Genomic DNA, 16079 nt, shown 5'->3' on the forward strand with positions numbered 1-16079 from the left:
AAATTATTTCACAAGAACCAAAAACTACCAGGGTCAAAATGATTAGCCCCCCTGATGCTGACAGTCAGTTGTGTAACCTTTTTGCTGGATAACAGCCTGCAGTCCTTTGTTGTAGTTTTCAAAAAGTCTCTGACACGTCTCCTGAGGAATCCCAGCCCATTCTTCTTTGGCATATCTCTCAAGCTCCTCCAGATTTGATGGCCTTTTGGCATGGACCTTGGTCTTCAGTTCACCCCACAGATTTTCAGTGGGATTCAAGTCAGGGCTTTGTGCAGGCCAGTCAATACTGTGTGTAAATTGGGAGGTAACCCTCAGTTTTAAATTGATTTTACAAGCTTTGAGCCTTACAAAGTTAAAGCACATTATTGCGCAACAGTGGTTTGTGCTATGGCTCAATAAAAAGGTCAGTTCTTAAGGGGGCTAATCATTTTGACCCTGGTAGTTTTTGTTTTTTGTGAAATAATTTTGTTTCTGTGTGCAAAGTAAAATAATGTAAGCATCCAAAATAAAACTAGGATGTTTGAGAAAGCTGTGTTAAAAATCCTTTGCTCTGTTTAATAGCACTTGGGAAATACTTACTAAAAAATGAAATTTTGATAGGGGGGCTAATAATTTCATCCTCATGTGTACTACAGGTCACTATGTAAGAATTGTGGTAATACAGGAAGCTTAAAAAATACCATAACACAGAAGGTCAATATAACTTCCTCAGTGTAGAAATATAGGCCTAATGGTTACAATATAAACACTTTTTAAACAAGTACCTCTGAGATTATAACAAGACTTTTTCATTGAGGTGAGACTATAGAAAGACACTTCACAACTTTGATCCTTTTGCTGATTACTTCTCAACACTGTATGGCAGAGTGCCCTCACAGTGTTAGATTGTTGCACCTCTTGTTATGCGACAACCTTTATCATTTTCACTAGTGCATAAAGTTTGGTGAAATTACGTAATTCCTCCCCCCCAAAAAAATATTTCTATTTCTATGCATTTATTACAGTAGAGACATGCAAAAGGTCCCTGGCTGGACTCAAACCAGGGACACTGCAGCTGATATTTTGACTGCAGGAAAACCACAGGTTTGATTAATATCAATAAATGCTACACTCCACCCACTGGTTTCAGGGCCCTGCCGAACACAGCCATCATTAACATTATTAATAATGCTTGCGCTACTTTGCCATTCAAAATGTCTGCTTAGATAAGATATAATAAGATATGATAGAACTTTATGTCTCCAGAGGGACATTTTGCATTATAATGTAGAGTGCACATACAAAATATCAATAAGGTGCAACACAATGCCAACCATATAAACAGATAAACAGTACTGATCGCTCTTGGTGAATTAAGGTAGTAGCCAGATAACTGAAAACAGCTGAGGGTGTGCAGGGCCTTTAAAAGATTAGTCCACCCTTTTTCAATAGGCCGGTGGGAGACAGAGAACTGTGGATTTTGTCTCCTATCTCTTACATTAGAAAGACATGTACAGAAAACATGAAGAATGGTTTCGACAAACAAAACCTGTTTCAGTGTTTAAAGGGGGACCTGACTTGTTTTAAGACAGACTTGACAAATAGTGAACCTCTCCTTTAACATTTACATTTTTTTATTTACGAAAATAACAATGGACTAAAAAAAATAAAGAAACACAAACAAAGAAACAACTTTTTTTCTTCAGCAAAACTTCACTACAGCCACTGTTACTGTATGTCTTACAAGTCTGACACATTGTGTTGATTTCAACATGACACTTTATTTAGTAGAATGAATGCACAATCTCATACATACAGTATAGGGCGGGCCTATAAGTCTTATTTCATAGGCCTGGTTATAAAGAGAGGAATAGAGAAAACAGCTGCACTTAAATATCTAAAAAAAAAAAAAAAAAAAAAAAAAGAAGAATCAAATATTAACACGTCACACTGCTGAATGAAATTTTTGAACACACATTACCAATTCCCGCACTGATGAGAAAGAGCTACAGTAGATAGCTACAAAATGTTATAGGTTCATAAATATAATATAGTTTGAATAAATTTTCTTCAGAGCTAAATTTATATAATTTACCTTCAACTTACAGAGTACATTATATGAAAAATACATTTACGACCCCCAGTGCACAGCAGTTTGGTCTTTGATTTCAGGTTTAAACCAGCTGGAAGAAGCTGTATGAAGCTGGATACTGAGAGGATGTGAACACATCAGACAGCAGAAGAAACCAGGTAACATTCGGTGTGCTACAGTTCGCTAACAGAGTAGAAAACAATATCACTTATGACAAACGTAAAGAATTACATTCAAATGAGTCCAGAGATGGAAAAAAAAAATTATGTTAACTTCTGTTTAACACTAAGACAAATACTTTCAGCTTCCTTGAGGATGTCATGTAATATTGTAATTTTTTCTGAAGTTTACATTGCAGAATGCTGTTGAGACAAACTTGGAAATATATTATGACACATAACTAGTCCAGTTTAAAGAAAAAGTTTTTTTTTTAAACAACACATAAGCAAGCACATGAAATGAGTTGAAATCATTACAAATACAAAAATCAGCCAGCATGAATCTCATTAACAAATTTACTGGTATGAGACCTGCTCACACCATCATCATTCAAAACTGCAGCAGCCCTATTCTGTTCACACCACCAACCTCACTTTTTACAACCAATTAAATAGTGCTCACTTGGGGGCGGAATGAGTGGGGGAGATTATTCTGATTAAATACTTAGTATGTCGTTAGTTTAAAAATTACATTGTTAGTACGGGAATAAAATATTAGTTTGAAACTCACCAGTACAGTCCACACTATATACAGACTAACACTCAGAAAGACCTTCAGTAGAGGTTGACGAAACTCACTTTTCCTTAACTCTTCCCCCAATTAGAAAACCTGTCAAACCTGCCTGCCTGTCATCTCTCTTCGAGACAATTTTATAGGGAATTAAGGCTTAAGATGTTCATAAAGTGCTCCATATGACACTCAAATCCTGCACAGTATATTTTTGTCATACAGTCATGTGCTACTACCCTACAGTAGGTCTCAACAGCCCTCAGATTTGTCCTAGAATCAGTCTAATTATTCTGTCAACGTCAGCAAAGAGAAAGCTACATTTATCAGCCAGCACCGAGCTGAATCTTGATAAAAAAAGGAAAAAAAAAAAAAATCACAATATATATGACATCATTCCAAATAACCTAATTTAGTGACATCATGAACTGCTTTCAGTTTTTGATTACACCAAGCTCACAAAGGCTTAATGCTAGCATTTCAGATTATTAGATAGCACTTTAAAGGTTTCTAACCAAGGTTTAGTTTTGATATTAAAACTTTAGGCACTCCCGTCCGCTACACCACTATGCTACAGTTCATGGCAAGTTCGTTTGTTAAAGATGAAAAATACAAATGGCTGTGAAATTAACAGCAGATGAAGACTGAAGCATGTTTTTGCGTTTTATATAGTTTACAAACACACATTCACCGGCATGTATTAATACTTTTCAAAGGACGTGAGCTCATATAACATCTTTGTATATCACATAACTAATGAGAAATAAATTACCTCTTTAATATAACTGTTCTTTATATCTCAGAAGATACAAAATAGTGATTTAGAGTTGTATATATTCTGTAAAAAAGTATATCTTGGGAGACTTTTCAGGGTTATTGGGAGGGATTTTACTGCTTGTGTTGGACCAGAAATATTGATATATTAAGTACAGCATGACCATATTGTTATTAGTTAACTCCAGTGCACATCCACACGAGAACACTGAGTTTGAAGTTCATATACTGGCGGGATCAGTTATAACACGGGGAACTAGCCAAGGCTTTTTCACACTGTACAGCTACAGTTTGTCATTTATTCCAGTCTCTTTCTGCTGAGGTTGCCATGTTTTGCTTTGTTGTTGAGGTCACATTGTATCAACTTGTCTGTGTACGTGTGCGCCTGTGTGAGTCTGAGGGAATGTGTGTGTGAGGCTACAGTGTTTTTGCTGATATAATGTAACATGTGCGTGTGTGTGTGTGTGTGTGTGTGTGTGTGTGTGTGTGTGTGTGTGTGTGTGTATACGTGTGTGTGTTCTGCTGCTTCAGACTAGGGTGCCTGGGTCTGCACTGGGTTCCTTTGGGGTCACTTCTTGCATCTGTGGATGAGGAGTCTCCTGATATAGAGAGAACTCCATCGACCTGTTGGGGAGGCAAGACAAATCAATACAGTGCTTCACAAACAAGATGCAGGATGTGGAGGGGGAGAAACCACACTGAGAATACATCTTGAAATAAAAAGTATGGATCATGGTGGGAATATAAAGGAGCTTAGAGAGCCTTGGATGGTAACGTGTAGATGTGACTGCTGTCTCTCGTGGGTCATTTTAGGTAATAGGAAGCCTGTGAGTGAGAAAACGCGAGTGTTTTTTTGATCAGGAGACATCCTGGACCCTGGCATAAGCAGACAGCAGCAGATAATGCTGACCTCACAAAATACAAACACAAACCAAAATAAAACAACCACAACAAGTCACAGGATGATAGATGGACTGGGAATAGAGCTAGAGTAATAGCACCATCCTGTGCTGAAAGACTTGCTGCCAACTTCCAGTGAGAAAGACAGCTGAGCGAATCTCAGTGCTAAATCTAAGTATTTAGCACTGAGATTCACTCAGCTGTCTTGAGTGATTGTATTTGAAAACATGCATTTGTCGTTTAGTTAAATTTATTCTTACATAGCTCCTAAAACTAAAAAATGCCCCTTGAATCCACGTCTCTTAAAGTGATAATAAAAAATTTCTTCTGCTTTGAGTGCAATGTGATTGTCAAACACAAAACAATGTAATAATGAAAGAAAATGTTATTTTCTGTTGACACTAATAGACACACAGGTGTAAAAGAGTCCAAGCAATAACATAAAAGAAAACAGAAATACTGACCTTCCATGCAGCGGGTGACCATGGAAGCTGGCTGACTGGGGTATCTGAGATCTGTGGAGGTTGGCTGGTTCACCTTGAACTGACTGGGCCTGGTGCACCAGCGGGTGGGGGTGTGAGAGGCGAGAGATCCCGGCCTCGTGGCCCTTTGGGGCAGCAGGAGGATAGCCAAGGGCATTCCTCAGGTACCAGTCCCTCAGTCCTTCCAGAGCCAGGGCTTTATGCAAGCTGCGCGTTGAGTCTTCTGGGGTTGGGAGAGAGAACTGTGGGGGTTTGCGGCTGAAGGAGGGGCCAGATAACTCGGTTTGGTAGGGGTGCAGGTTTGGGATGGAGGATGTGGTGGTGCCAGAGGCCGGAAGAGGAGACTCGTAAGCTGACAGCAGGATGGCATCCTGGGGATGTTGCTGCAAAGGAATAAAGGGTCCACAAGATTTGGTTCTGGTGACTTTGACCCTGCGCAGCTCAGCTTCAGATCCTCTGAGGACCATGGGGCTGAAAGGAGGCGCAGCACTGGGGAGGTGCACCTGGGAATGGGAAAAGCCGTTGGCATGGGGAGGCACAGCCGCAGTGGAGGAGCGGGGAGAGGACATGTCCTGCCAGATCCTGCCTGTGGACTGGTACAGGTGCTGCTGCACTTGCATCCTCTGCTGTTTCCCCCAGATATAGTCCATCAAGAGCTCATTGTAGCCTCCACCAGCCCCCCTGCCACCCATGGACAGACGCATTTTGGCCTGCTCCACAGAGCCATCCACATGTCTCTCAGGGCTGCCCAGATGAATGTGTCGCAGTTTGCCATCAGTCAGTGTCTCTGAGCTCTTGTAGGGTCCTCCTCGGGGGGGCATCCCGTTTCTGGGAGCAGGATCATCAGGGAGGCTGGACCTATCCAGCAGGGCCTCGGAGCTGTTACTGCGCCTGGCCCGGGAGCTGTAAGGGCAGCTTCGGCGGTCAGAAGAAGAGCCCTCCTGTGCCAGTGGAATCATATAGGGCACATCCAGGCTGCCAGACCACTGCTTCAGTCCGTTACCACCCGACGCATCCGACCTAAAGCAGAAATAAGCACAACAACAGCTTACAAAAGGAGAGGACTCGGAGCAACTATAGATAAAGAAGAGTGACTGAAAGCAATTTTAATCAAAACCGTGTAACTGCATTTCACAGAAAATCACTTAAGACGGGGAACAGTTTTTATGCTTAAAGACCAAACGTTGAGCTCAAGCCCTTGCTGGTAGCTAAATATGACACTAATCGTTGTTACAACCCTGACTCTGTGTCTGCATTCAACTAAATCATTAAGCCATTTCCAAACACACAGTTTTCACAGTGTGAGCGAGCTGTAGCTATGTTGCATCAGAGAGAGGCATCACTGTATCACAGATTACCTGACGTGAACACTGATTGGAGCAGTTCGGGCCAAGAGAGGAGTCGCTGGAACACTTCTACCCTCAACGTTAGATGCACTTCTTGGTAAAGAGTGAGTTGGGCTGGGGGAAGAAACACAAAAAGACATGGATGTATTTAACATTTATCACCCATACATGAAAAGAATCTACATGCAAACACATACACACATAATGTTCACTCTCAGATACATCACACAGACTGCACAGCTTCCATATAAGGTCACTTTGAGAGAAGTACCTAACAGAGCTTGTGACTGAGTTGCGCCGTGTCCTCATCTCGTAGTAAATCTCGACTGGAGACAGCTTCCTGCTGATTCTGTGGTCAGGGCTGCCCACAGTGAGTCGCGGCTGAGACAGAGAGCGCTGGTCAGCGGCCACACTGGGAGAAGACTCTTTTGGAAGAAGAAAAACAGAAAAACCAATCTTTTAATGAATTCCACTGACAAACAACTGATCACTTTCATTCCACAAGTGTGCTATTTTTGGTTTACAACTGAGATGTGACTACATATTCTTATTTGGTGTCTTAACACGAGAAGTGCAAATGAGTCTCCCACCCACTAAGTGTGAGCGATGTATTTTGAATGTGATGCAAATACACTGGGCTAATTCTGCTGCCTGCCTGCCTGCCTACAACTGCGTCACTTAAGCTCTTTATGAATATGGATAGGCAGTATATCCACCAGAGACAGAGATAGCTGTAGAAAGTCATTGTTTGTATTCGGTTGACTCACCATTGTCATGGGATGTTGAATCTGACATGGAGCTTGTACTCTCTGACATGACAGTGTCCTCTGAAAGACAACAAACCATTCACAGGTCATGTTGCAGCATGGAATTTGATATAAAAAGGATTTTAAAAAGTGTGTTTTAAGCATAAAGCATAAGCATAGGTGAGGTTTTAGATGCTTTGTAGTAATACCTGTGTGACACCCCCGATGAACTGTCCTCTTGCTATTTGGGACATTTCGATCTGATTCAGAGTGTCTGTACAGAGTACCAGTGAAGATGGCTTTCATCTGCTTTCTTTGGGCAGCCTCATCCTGCAACCGGGAACAGGCTTGTTAGACCACAAGTACACATAGAGGTACAGCTGCTGCGTAAACACAATTGATATTCAAGGTGTTGACTTACCTCCGCCTTGGTGTTGGGCGCCAGGCCAGATCTGCGCTGCACCAGTGGGGGTTTCTCTCCTGTCTCCAGGGGGAAAGCACGTGGCAACTTCCCAGTCAGCTCCTGCAGAGGACATTCATTAGCCCCCAGTAACTAAAATCCATCTTCTCACTGAGCTCCAAACTGTTACATAAAACCATACCACTTAAGAGATTACTTTAAGTCTCAATAAAACCACCCTCCAAATTCAAAATTCAGCAGAAACAGAATAACTGGACAAATAAGTAGAGCTTCAAATTTCTAAATTAGCTACACTGAAAACAGACAACTTGTGAATGGTAGAACACGGTCAGGGTTAGGCACACAGAAACAGTGAGTCACCATACATCCAGCTGAAAACATGGGATGTTTTAAACAGCTGTTAATGATAAGCTAAGGCAGCTGTGGGTTCATTAAGATGGGCTGACAAGTTCTCAGGAGCAGTCAAGAAAATATGAATATGCTGCCCATTCTATATAAGAAACAAATACCACTGATGATTCTTTACAAGCTGCATATAAAATGTAATCAGTTTAAAATATGCTAACAGTAGTATCTTTAGTAAAAACACAGTAGGAACAATTAACACAACAAACACTTTATGGGCATGGAGTGAAAATGTTGTACCCTGAGCCACCTGTTCTAAAAGTGAAGTGAGAGCTACTCACTGCTTCCTGCAGACAGACTTGTTTGAGCTCTCCCACTCTGGTGTGGAGCAGAGCCTCCAGGGCCTGCTTTCTCTCTTGCAGCGCTGCAATCCTCTCAGCCTGCAGCTTGCTGTCCTGGCAGCCTTGAACATCTACATAGCACAGCACATGTAATGCATCCTCAGAAACACTGAATTAAAGTTAAAGGCTGGCAATATTCTAGCATTTTTATTGTCAACTAATCCCACAAAAAGACCCAAAACCAAGTATTGTCTGTGCATCTAAAGCCTGGTGTATCTTATTCCTGTGCAAAAACATGTCAATAAGCCACAATGTTGCACTTGGTGTTATGTTCCTTCATTACCTTGTACATGGAAAGTCCCACATACACAGACCTGTTGCTTGAATACTCAATAGAGCACAAACTGTGGATTCATCCACAGCTAAAAAATATTTCCCCAAAAAACACAAGTTTATATATTTGTGACCCATTTTCTGCAGTAGGAACCAGTTGGCTTGAGGCTCACAGCCACAGGGTAGGGATATACTGGAACCTTTTTTGTATTTTTATGGGATATGTTTACCATAAGAAAAATATTGAGAAATTAATTTTCCTTTATCAACAGAAGACTGGACATTTTAGGCCAAAGCATTGAAATAAAAAGGTGGAAGGACGCGAGGATTCAAACCATGGTTACTTTTCAAGGTGTCTGTGTCTAACAATATGATGTCTGCTTGCAGTTACTTAGTGCCCTGATAAGATTATCTGACAGCTGTGGTGACAGTACGTGAACAAAAGGCCTTCAAACATACAGCTGTTTTTTCAGCTGGCTGTTCCCTTGAGAAAAACACTTTTTTTTCTCCTTCTGTTGAACTGTCAGGAAAAAAAACACAAGCTGATAGATTTGCCAGGCCATTTCAGGCTTGTCCAGACATGAAAGTGTGTGTCTTCACACTGTGAGAAGTCATTATTACTCACCAGGAGCCCCCAAACCCATGGATGTGATCAGACGTCCTTTGACCTCCATGTGATGTAATTCTGGGGACTTTGCAACTCACGCTCCCAGCCACGCCCTCACCTGATGAAAAAGAAACTGAGATTTAACTGCTGCTGAGATGCAGCAACACAATATATTTGGGCTTAGATGTTTTGCTCTCTCTAACCTTGCAGTATCAGCCATGGGTTTTCTTGAGGTGTAGAAGCAATGGTTGCATTTCAGGCAAGTCAGCAGTAGATAAGCATGGGTGTCTCCTAGATCAGATTACACCAGGTACCATCAGGGGGAGCCACTGCACCTCTGTTCAGGTGTCTAAAGCTGAACCCTTGAAAAACGGTTAAAAATATTACTAATACATCTTAAAAAGAAGAGAATAGTGGAACAATATTTTTATGACTGTAAAATATACATAAATCCTCAGAAACTCATTAAGGTGAAGGTCAATCTGCCATACTGTATGCAGTAAAAATAATCTACCACCAAGATAGCAACAGCCTTACTAAAAGCACTATAATCCCAGATGTGACCATTTATACAGCCATATTTTAAAAGTGCATTTAGCCAGATTTATACATTTAGAAAATATCAAAAGCTCGATAAAAGTCTGATCGTAACTTAACCACCTTAAGGCATTTGGAAAGTGAGTAATACTCACTAAAATTAGCTCTCAGATACAATTAGCAACTAATTAATTTGCAAAGAGAAAGAAGAACGAGACGGGAAAAGTAACATTAATAATGTATGGACAGAAACAGAGAGGGAGAAACCCTAATCCCTGTGTGTTTTATGTCTCAGAAACTCAATAGCTACTGGTAGAAAAGAGAGGGAGCCAGAGGAATAGAGCCAGGAGCAAAGTGACGGAATAAATAACACGAAAGCAATGTTCACTGGAGTTTCCTCTTTGCTGCAGTCAAAAAGGTTTACATGAAATTCACTTTGCGTGGAATTGCGTTGACTATATCTTATAGCTTCTACATATCCGATCATCTGAGATAGTTCTGTTGAGAAAGAAAAAAATAAATCTGTTGCCTAAATATTGAAAAAAAAAAACAAGAAAAGCAACATAAGTCAAGAAATGCTGCTTTCACTCAACTGTAGCAAGTGAGCAACCTCTCATGTGCACTTCTCCCCACATAATGGAGGTTCATTACAAACAAAGCCTCTTCCCTAATACCCAATAGAGACTTGACATCCAAAAATAGCGATAGCGCTTTCTGCCAAAAGCCTCTCATTCAACGCCGCTCACAAATCGCTGCCATAAACAAGCATCTTGCCAGACGAGTAAATCATAAAACGACTCCATTCAACCCACAAATCTAGATGGAAGGCCTCAAGGGCTGAATCAAAATTACCCGTCCAAAGACTGCTTCTGCCAGCATCACATCCTTCAAAAGGAAACATTTATCTATCAGTTACTGAGCAGCTGTCTCAGAGCTCTGCACACAACTGACCAGCTTTTCTGCTTTTTTGGGGGTCAGTAAGACATGGGGTTCTATTTTCCTCACTCAAACAACGTAAAGATTGAGGCTCACTTTGTGTGAGGACATACTTGAAATACTTGTACCGAGTTTGCTCCTGCGCTGGAACTGAACCAGTAACTGCTGTTTGCTCCTGTACGTGTGAAAACCCCCAGCATGCTTGACCTCCCATTGACAGACAAGTAGGAGCCTTTCACACAAACAAGTGGCAGAGTTACGACCGCCGCTCACACAAAAGCTCATCACATGAACCCTGTTACACAAAACTGAGTCTGTGATAATCAGATTTTAAGTTAATCTAATGTACTGTGGAGAACTTCCACCTGGGAATGTACAAGGCAGTGTCATGTCGGTTCTGTGTTGAACAGCCAGGCTGAGCAGTAAAACCAACTGAGAGAAGCAGTGAAGAGAAGACAGACAGAGACATTTGCTATTCCTCTGGATGGTCGCTGGGCAGCTGAACACTGGTGCCAAAAGGCTGCCATGCCTCTTAAGAATGGCTTTGTCCAGCAACCAAAACATTTGCTTGGAGACTTGGTGCTATCCTTTTCACCCGCTAAAAAGTGTCCTTTATCTCTTCATAAAACTAACAACCCTTTTACACCAGTGCTTCAGTGACTTCAGTGAAAGAAAAAGCACTTTTTCCTCTTAGAAATTAAAAGTTAGAGGTATCAGTCAAACAACCTTTGCTCTGTTCAACACACTGCTACAGCCTTCCTTGGTCTAGTACGACCAGTAGCTAATGGTGGCTGTGACTGTTGTAGCCAATGTTGGCAAGTAAATATTGCAGTGTAACTGACATTACAGTCAGTTTGCTGGCTCAAGTCACACCCCGGCTACTGTATGTGTCTACACTGTGCTCCTGGCATCAATTGACGTATGTGAAATAACATGACGCTGCACAAAACAGCCAATGTGGGTTGCACACTATATTTTAGCATTTACCACTATCCCATAATTGTGTGTTGCTCGGCAAAGGTTGCACACCAGGTTACAGTTGAGTCTTACTGTATTGTTACCTACAGTGTATCCAGTCTTTTACATTTGCTTCTTGCAGCACACTGATGGGTCTTTCTGTAGACAAGATTTCCAACAACAGCTGTTGCTATTTCTTTGAAATAAACAAGAAGAATTAAGTAGTAAGCTTGCAGTTAATGGTTATTTCTGACATAAGATCACTGCAACACAGTCCAGAGCAAAAACACCACAGCAGTGAGTACTTAATATACCACCATACTAAATATAACCCCCCCTCAGAAACACACATCAAGGCGCTACAGGGTTATAGGCTCTTTAAGACAAGAACGAATCAATCAACTGCAACAGGTCGCCTTCTAAACGCTACTGAGTCTAACAAATAACACACCTGAGAGGATCAGTGGTCTTGCTGGTTCAAGTCAAGCGCTAACTGCATAAACATCTGGCGTACAGATGTGTGTAGAGGTACAGGTACAACAACACAAGACTGCATTACATTCCAGAGTGAAGCCTGCGGGAGAGATGGCGGGACAATGAAGAATCAGATCAACAGAGTCCCAGAGAGCGGCATCAAAGGAAGGATCAGAGGAGAAATGAGTAGGAGAGATATGAACACAACACGATCATCAAACACATGTTGACCTAGCATGTGTAAGGGGGGGGGACGGGATCTAGATGGTGGTACAGATAGCACTGTGGGAGCCATGTTGATTAAAACATGAGCTGCACGATGAGAGTGAGTTGCCCCTGTGCAGCGCGCATCACACGAATGCAAATCAGCCAGGAGTTTAATATTCAAGTCTGAAGGGCTAAAACAGTGAAGCCTGTAAGGTAGGTCCAATCCTACCGTGTCCGCACAAGGAACCGCGCTGCTCCCTCTCAGGCTTAGAAGTCATACATATTACATCGCAACATTCACAGCAGAGCTAAATTACTACAGGCAACAGTTTAATATCCAGTTTTCTCATCCCTTGATAAACACGATGCCTCCCAGCTCTTGAAGAGATTCACTCTCGCTTCTGTCAGCTTTTATCTGGCCCAAGAGTCCCAGGAACAGGCTACTGTTGTCAACAGCGTTTATATAACACATATATTCATGACTTACAGTACAGCACGTCTTAATATGTAACAGTAGATTCTTATGCAACAACCTCATATCGATCGCAAGTGGCAATGGAGGCACAATATGTTTGTTAGTCTCTTTCAACAGGCAATATGGAGCAGCTGAGATGTGAAAGAGCAGCTGAAATATCACCTCCAGCCCTCCACAGACAGGTGAGGCTGGCAGCCCTCATGTTGACTGTTGGTGTTGACACAGCTGCTACTGTTGTGAACTTACACATGGTAACCAGAGCAGGGTTACAACTATACAGCTCCTGCCAGAGAAGGTCTGGAAACGGTTTCTGAGGAGTCAAAACTAGGCCAATAGTTTTGCAGCTTCCAGATATCCACAAGAAACATTGCAGGCTCTCTCACGATGCCTTCAATGCTTCCGACCTCTGAACCTTGCTTTGTTCATTTGCAAGAGACCAGTAATGGGACCTTTATCTGCGCGCTCTCCCTGTCATTCAAACTCAAACTCCAGAGACGTTATAAGCCCGTTGGTGAGTAGTAATGATGGGGATGAGGAAGAGAAAATGTCAACATCCAAATGTTTCTAACCTCAAGAAAGAATGGGGGGGAGGGGGTCTCTGTATAAAAAGATCAGTCAGGGACAGGCATACAGCTGATCCAGTGCAGAGGATTTACTGAACTACAGTACCTCCACCTGACCAACCCCAACCAAAGAACTGTGGAGGGCTTATGGAAGGTCAGGTGACCCTAACTCCCTACCCCCCACACTAATATGATCTCTTCTTGCGCTCTCTATATCCATGAAATACTGATTTATAACATGCTTATCGGCCCACAGCAGAGCAGCTTAGCTCGGACTGACCAATCGTGTGGCTCACCATTTCTCCTCCCTGGCCTTGACGCTCACCTTTGCACGTTTGACACAACTACGGCGGGTGAAACAAAGCCATCTTGGTGATTACTATCCACCTGGATTCTGCTAAGCTGAGGTGGGGGGTGTAATAAAGAAAGGAATGTTGCTCCAACTTCCAAGGGGATTATTCCTATGCATTTTCCCTTAGCCCTGTAACACCTGAAGGGATTTCTGTACAGTATGTATTCCCGATTGTTTTCTATGTTTTTTTTCTGTGACTGTAATCCACCTTGTTTAGTTATGGAGGGAGGTCAGGGCTGCTTATGATGTGCAGCCACAGCCATATACTTACAATCATCATTACTACACATGCATAACAGCCTGATCTGATTCTTTTGTGCTGTTGTGTTCTTGAATGACTGAAGAAATGTGGGTGAATTCCCCGTGTTATCTGTGACACTACCGCTCTGGTATATTTTCAACACTTGATAAGGTCTGGGATTTGATTCCCTGAGCTCACACACTACGCACCAAGACACTTTGGATAAAGCCAAAAGCATATTTTCATTTTAAATCCATGCAAATGTGCAGGTAAAAGGGTTTGCTGAAAGGTCCTGAATCCAGATCAGGGTGTGAGTGTGTGACTTTTCACACACCCCCACTAAACCTGCATGTTTGTCAGTCCACTACTAGTGAACCAGATGTTAAAATCATGTCAGTCCATGTCTTAGGGGCATCATAAAAGGGGCAGTGTCACCTTGATGTAACAGCATGGCAAAGAATACCATTGTGTTTGCACCAATCTGGGTCAAGGTCCAATTCCATGGTGTTTGATTGAATTGTAACACTCAAAGTAGCATGAAAACCACAGGGAGCGCTTTATAGAAAAGCAGAGTGCCACGCTACCAATTTGAAGATAACAGCAAACTGAGAGTGGTGAAAACAAACACCAACTGGTGTCAAAATCCCTCTGAACAAGATGAAACTGAGCATGAATGATCTTCCCCCTGCAATAAAAGACCTTAAACAGAACCTCTTTGCAAGTGGCCTAATGGTCCACGAATTCAAAGCCCCTACAAATACATGAAGCCCAAAAATAAGAACGATCAGCACTTTTGAAAATGCTTGGCAGCAAAGTGGAGAATCCTCTTCTGAAAACAGAGAGGTGTTTCCCAGACACACCAAAAGCTGGACCAGCAGTGAATCACCCCGAAGGCACTGACTGGCCCACACAACACATTTGGATGAGTTTTTTCAGATCCAGACAGACATCCTTGTTCAGGAATCTGTTAATAATAGGGCTTAAGCTGCTGCATGAGAACAAGCAATATATTCATATGAGAACGCTGAAATCAATACGGCCCAGCAGACAGTAGCAGCGTGCTGCTGCCTGTTTTGCTCCATAACAATTAACAGGGAGAAGTTGTGTATTCCCAAGAAGCATGACACAGATTTTTACTCCTTTACAGCTGCATGTTTGAATTCACTCAGATGCTGTTGCAAACCCTGGCATTTCCTGCCTTTTAATGAATGTGCCACACAGACAATATGTTCCTCTGTGTACAGGCGCTGGGATACAACACACGCACAGATGAAAGAGACATTGGATTTCATTTCCTGCGGTCCTTGCGTTTAATTTACAGGCGTGTTGTTCTGCTCAGCGTGGAGGGCATAAAGCATGTGTTCCCACATTAAGCGGCTTTCTGAGCCGTCCCGCATCTGCATAGTGGTTGCAGACGGCAGCGGCACCGGCTGACAATGAAACACACGGACAGGACTAATTAATGGAAGCAATAACACGTCGCAGGTGTGTCACACACTGACACGATGACAAACCTGGTTTTTGCGTGAAGGTAAATGCGCGTCCAAAATAATGAATAAAACAGCAAATAACGTCTTGTCGTCTCCTATGTAGGCCAAGCTATTTTTTCTTACAGAGAATATAGGTTGTGTTGACGGCTATTCATTAATACGCCCAGTCAGGATGAGAAGGACATCTTGGAGCAGAATCCCCTCTTACCAGAGAGCATGACCGATGCCTTCGGAGGTCTCCGTGGTCCTCTGTAGCAAAACCAAGCCGAGGAAAATCATTCCTGCGTGAGACCACAGGACGGAACCCTCCCCAGGAGAAAGCTTCAGTGAATTAAACGAGCGGTAATTCGTTAAACACGAGCAGAGAAAGAGAAAGCCCCTCGCTCGCGGTGGCTTCGTATCCCAATTGTAATTCACCAGCAGCCTCGCGACCTCCGCTGTGTCGGAGCCCTGCGCATCTCAGCAGACCTGCTCTCAGACAGAAGAAAGGTTTCCCTTCTGCGCCGGATGAAGACCCTCGGTTTTAAACAGCCAACTGACTCAACGCTGTCACGGCAATGACGCCCCTCCCAGATGTTACATGGCTTCAATGTGCGCCACTTAATCCTGCCATACAAATATTGTTATCCAGTTGTTGCATAGGCGCGCGCACAGTGACGCTTACTATTAAAAAAAAGAAAAAGAAAAGCCAGTTTGCACTGGTGTGTGTGTGTGTGTGTGTGTGTGTGTGTGTGTGTGTGTGTGTGTGTGTGTGT

The 16079-nt window shown here is 42.5% G+C and overlaps 1 protein-coding gene across 1 annotated transcript; it reads right to left on the reverse strand.

The window, feature by feature from the left end:
• Positions 1–1595: 1595 nt before the first annotated feature.
• Positions 1596–15982, reverse strand: ccdc120b (coiled-coil domain containing 120b). The gene is made up of 11 exons (XM_051415769.1): positions 15533–15982; positions 9296–9454; positions 9111–9210; positions 8153–8283; positions 7467–7568; positions 7255–7375; positions 7067–7126; positions 6571–6724; positions 6312–6413; positions 4936–5973; positions 1596–4195 (listed from the first exon to the last, which is right to left on the reverse strand). The coding sequence occupies exons 3-11, from the start codon at positions 9157–9159 to the stop codon at positions 4099–4101; spliced, it is 1854 nt and encodes a 617-aa protein (XP_051271729.1). The 5' UTR covers positions 9160–9210; positions 9296–9454; positions 15533–15982; the 3' UTR covers positions 1596–4098.
• Positions 15983–16079: the final 97 nt, after the last annotated feature.

The sequence above is a fragment of the Dicentrarchus labrax genome, unplaced genomic scaffold, assembly GCF_905237075.1.
Source record: "Dicentrarchus labrax unplaced genomic scaffold, dlabrax2021, whole genome shotgun sequence".
NCBI classification, from domain to species: Eukaryota; Metazoa; Chordata; class Actinopteri; family Moronidae; genus Dicentrarchus; species Dicentrarchus labrax.

Coding starts and splice junctions, on each gene's coding strand:
- ccdc120b (XM_051415769.1), bottom strand. CDS start 9,159: ATGGAGGTCAAAGGACGTCTGATCACATCCATGGGTTTGGGGGCTCCT. Junction 7,569..8,152: donor AAGTCTGTCTGCAGGAAGCA/GTGAGTAGCTCT, acceptor TGTCCTCTGCAG/GAGCTGACTGGGAAGTTGCC. Junction 4,196..4,935: donor GGTCACCCGCTGCATGGAAG/GTCAGTATTTCT, acceptor CCTCCCCAACAG/GTCGATGGAGTTCTCTCTAT.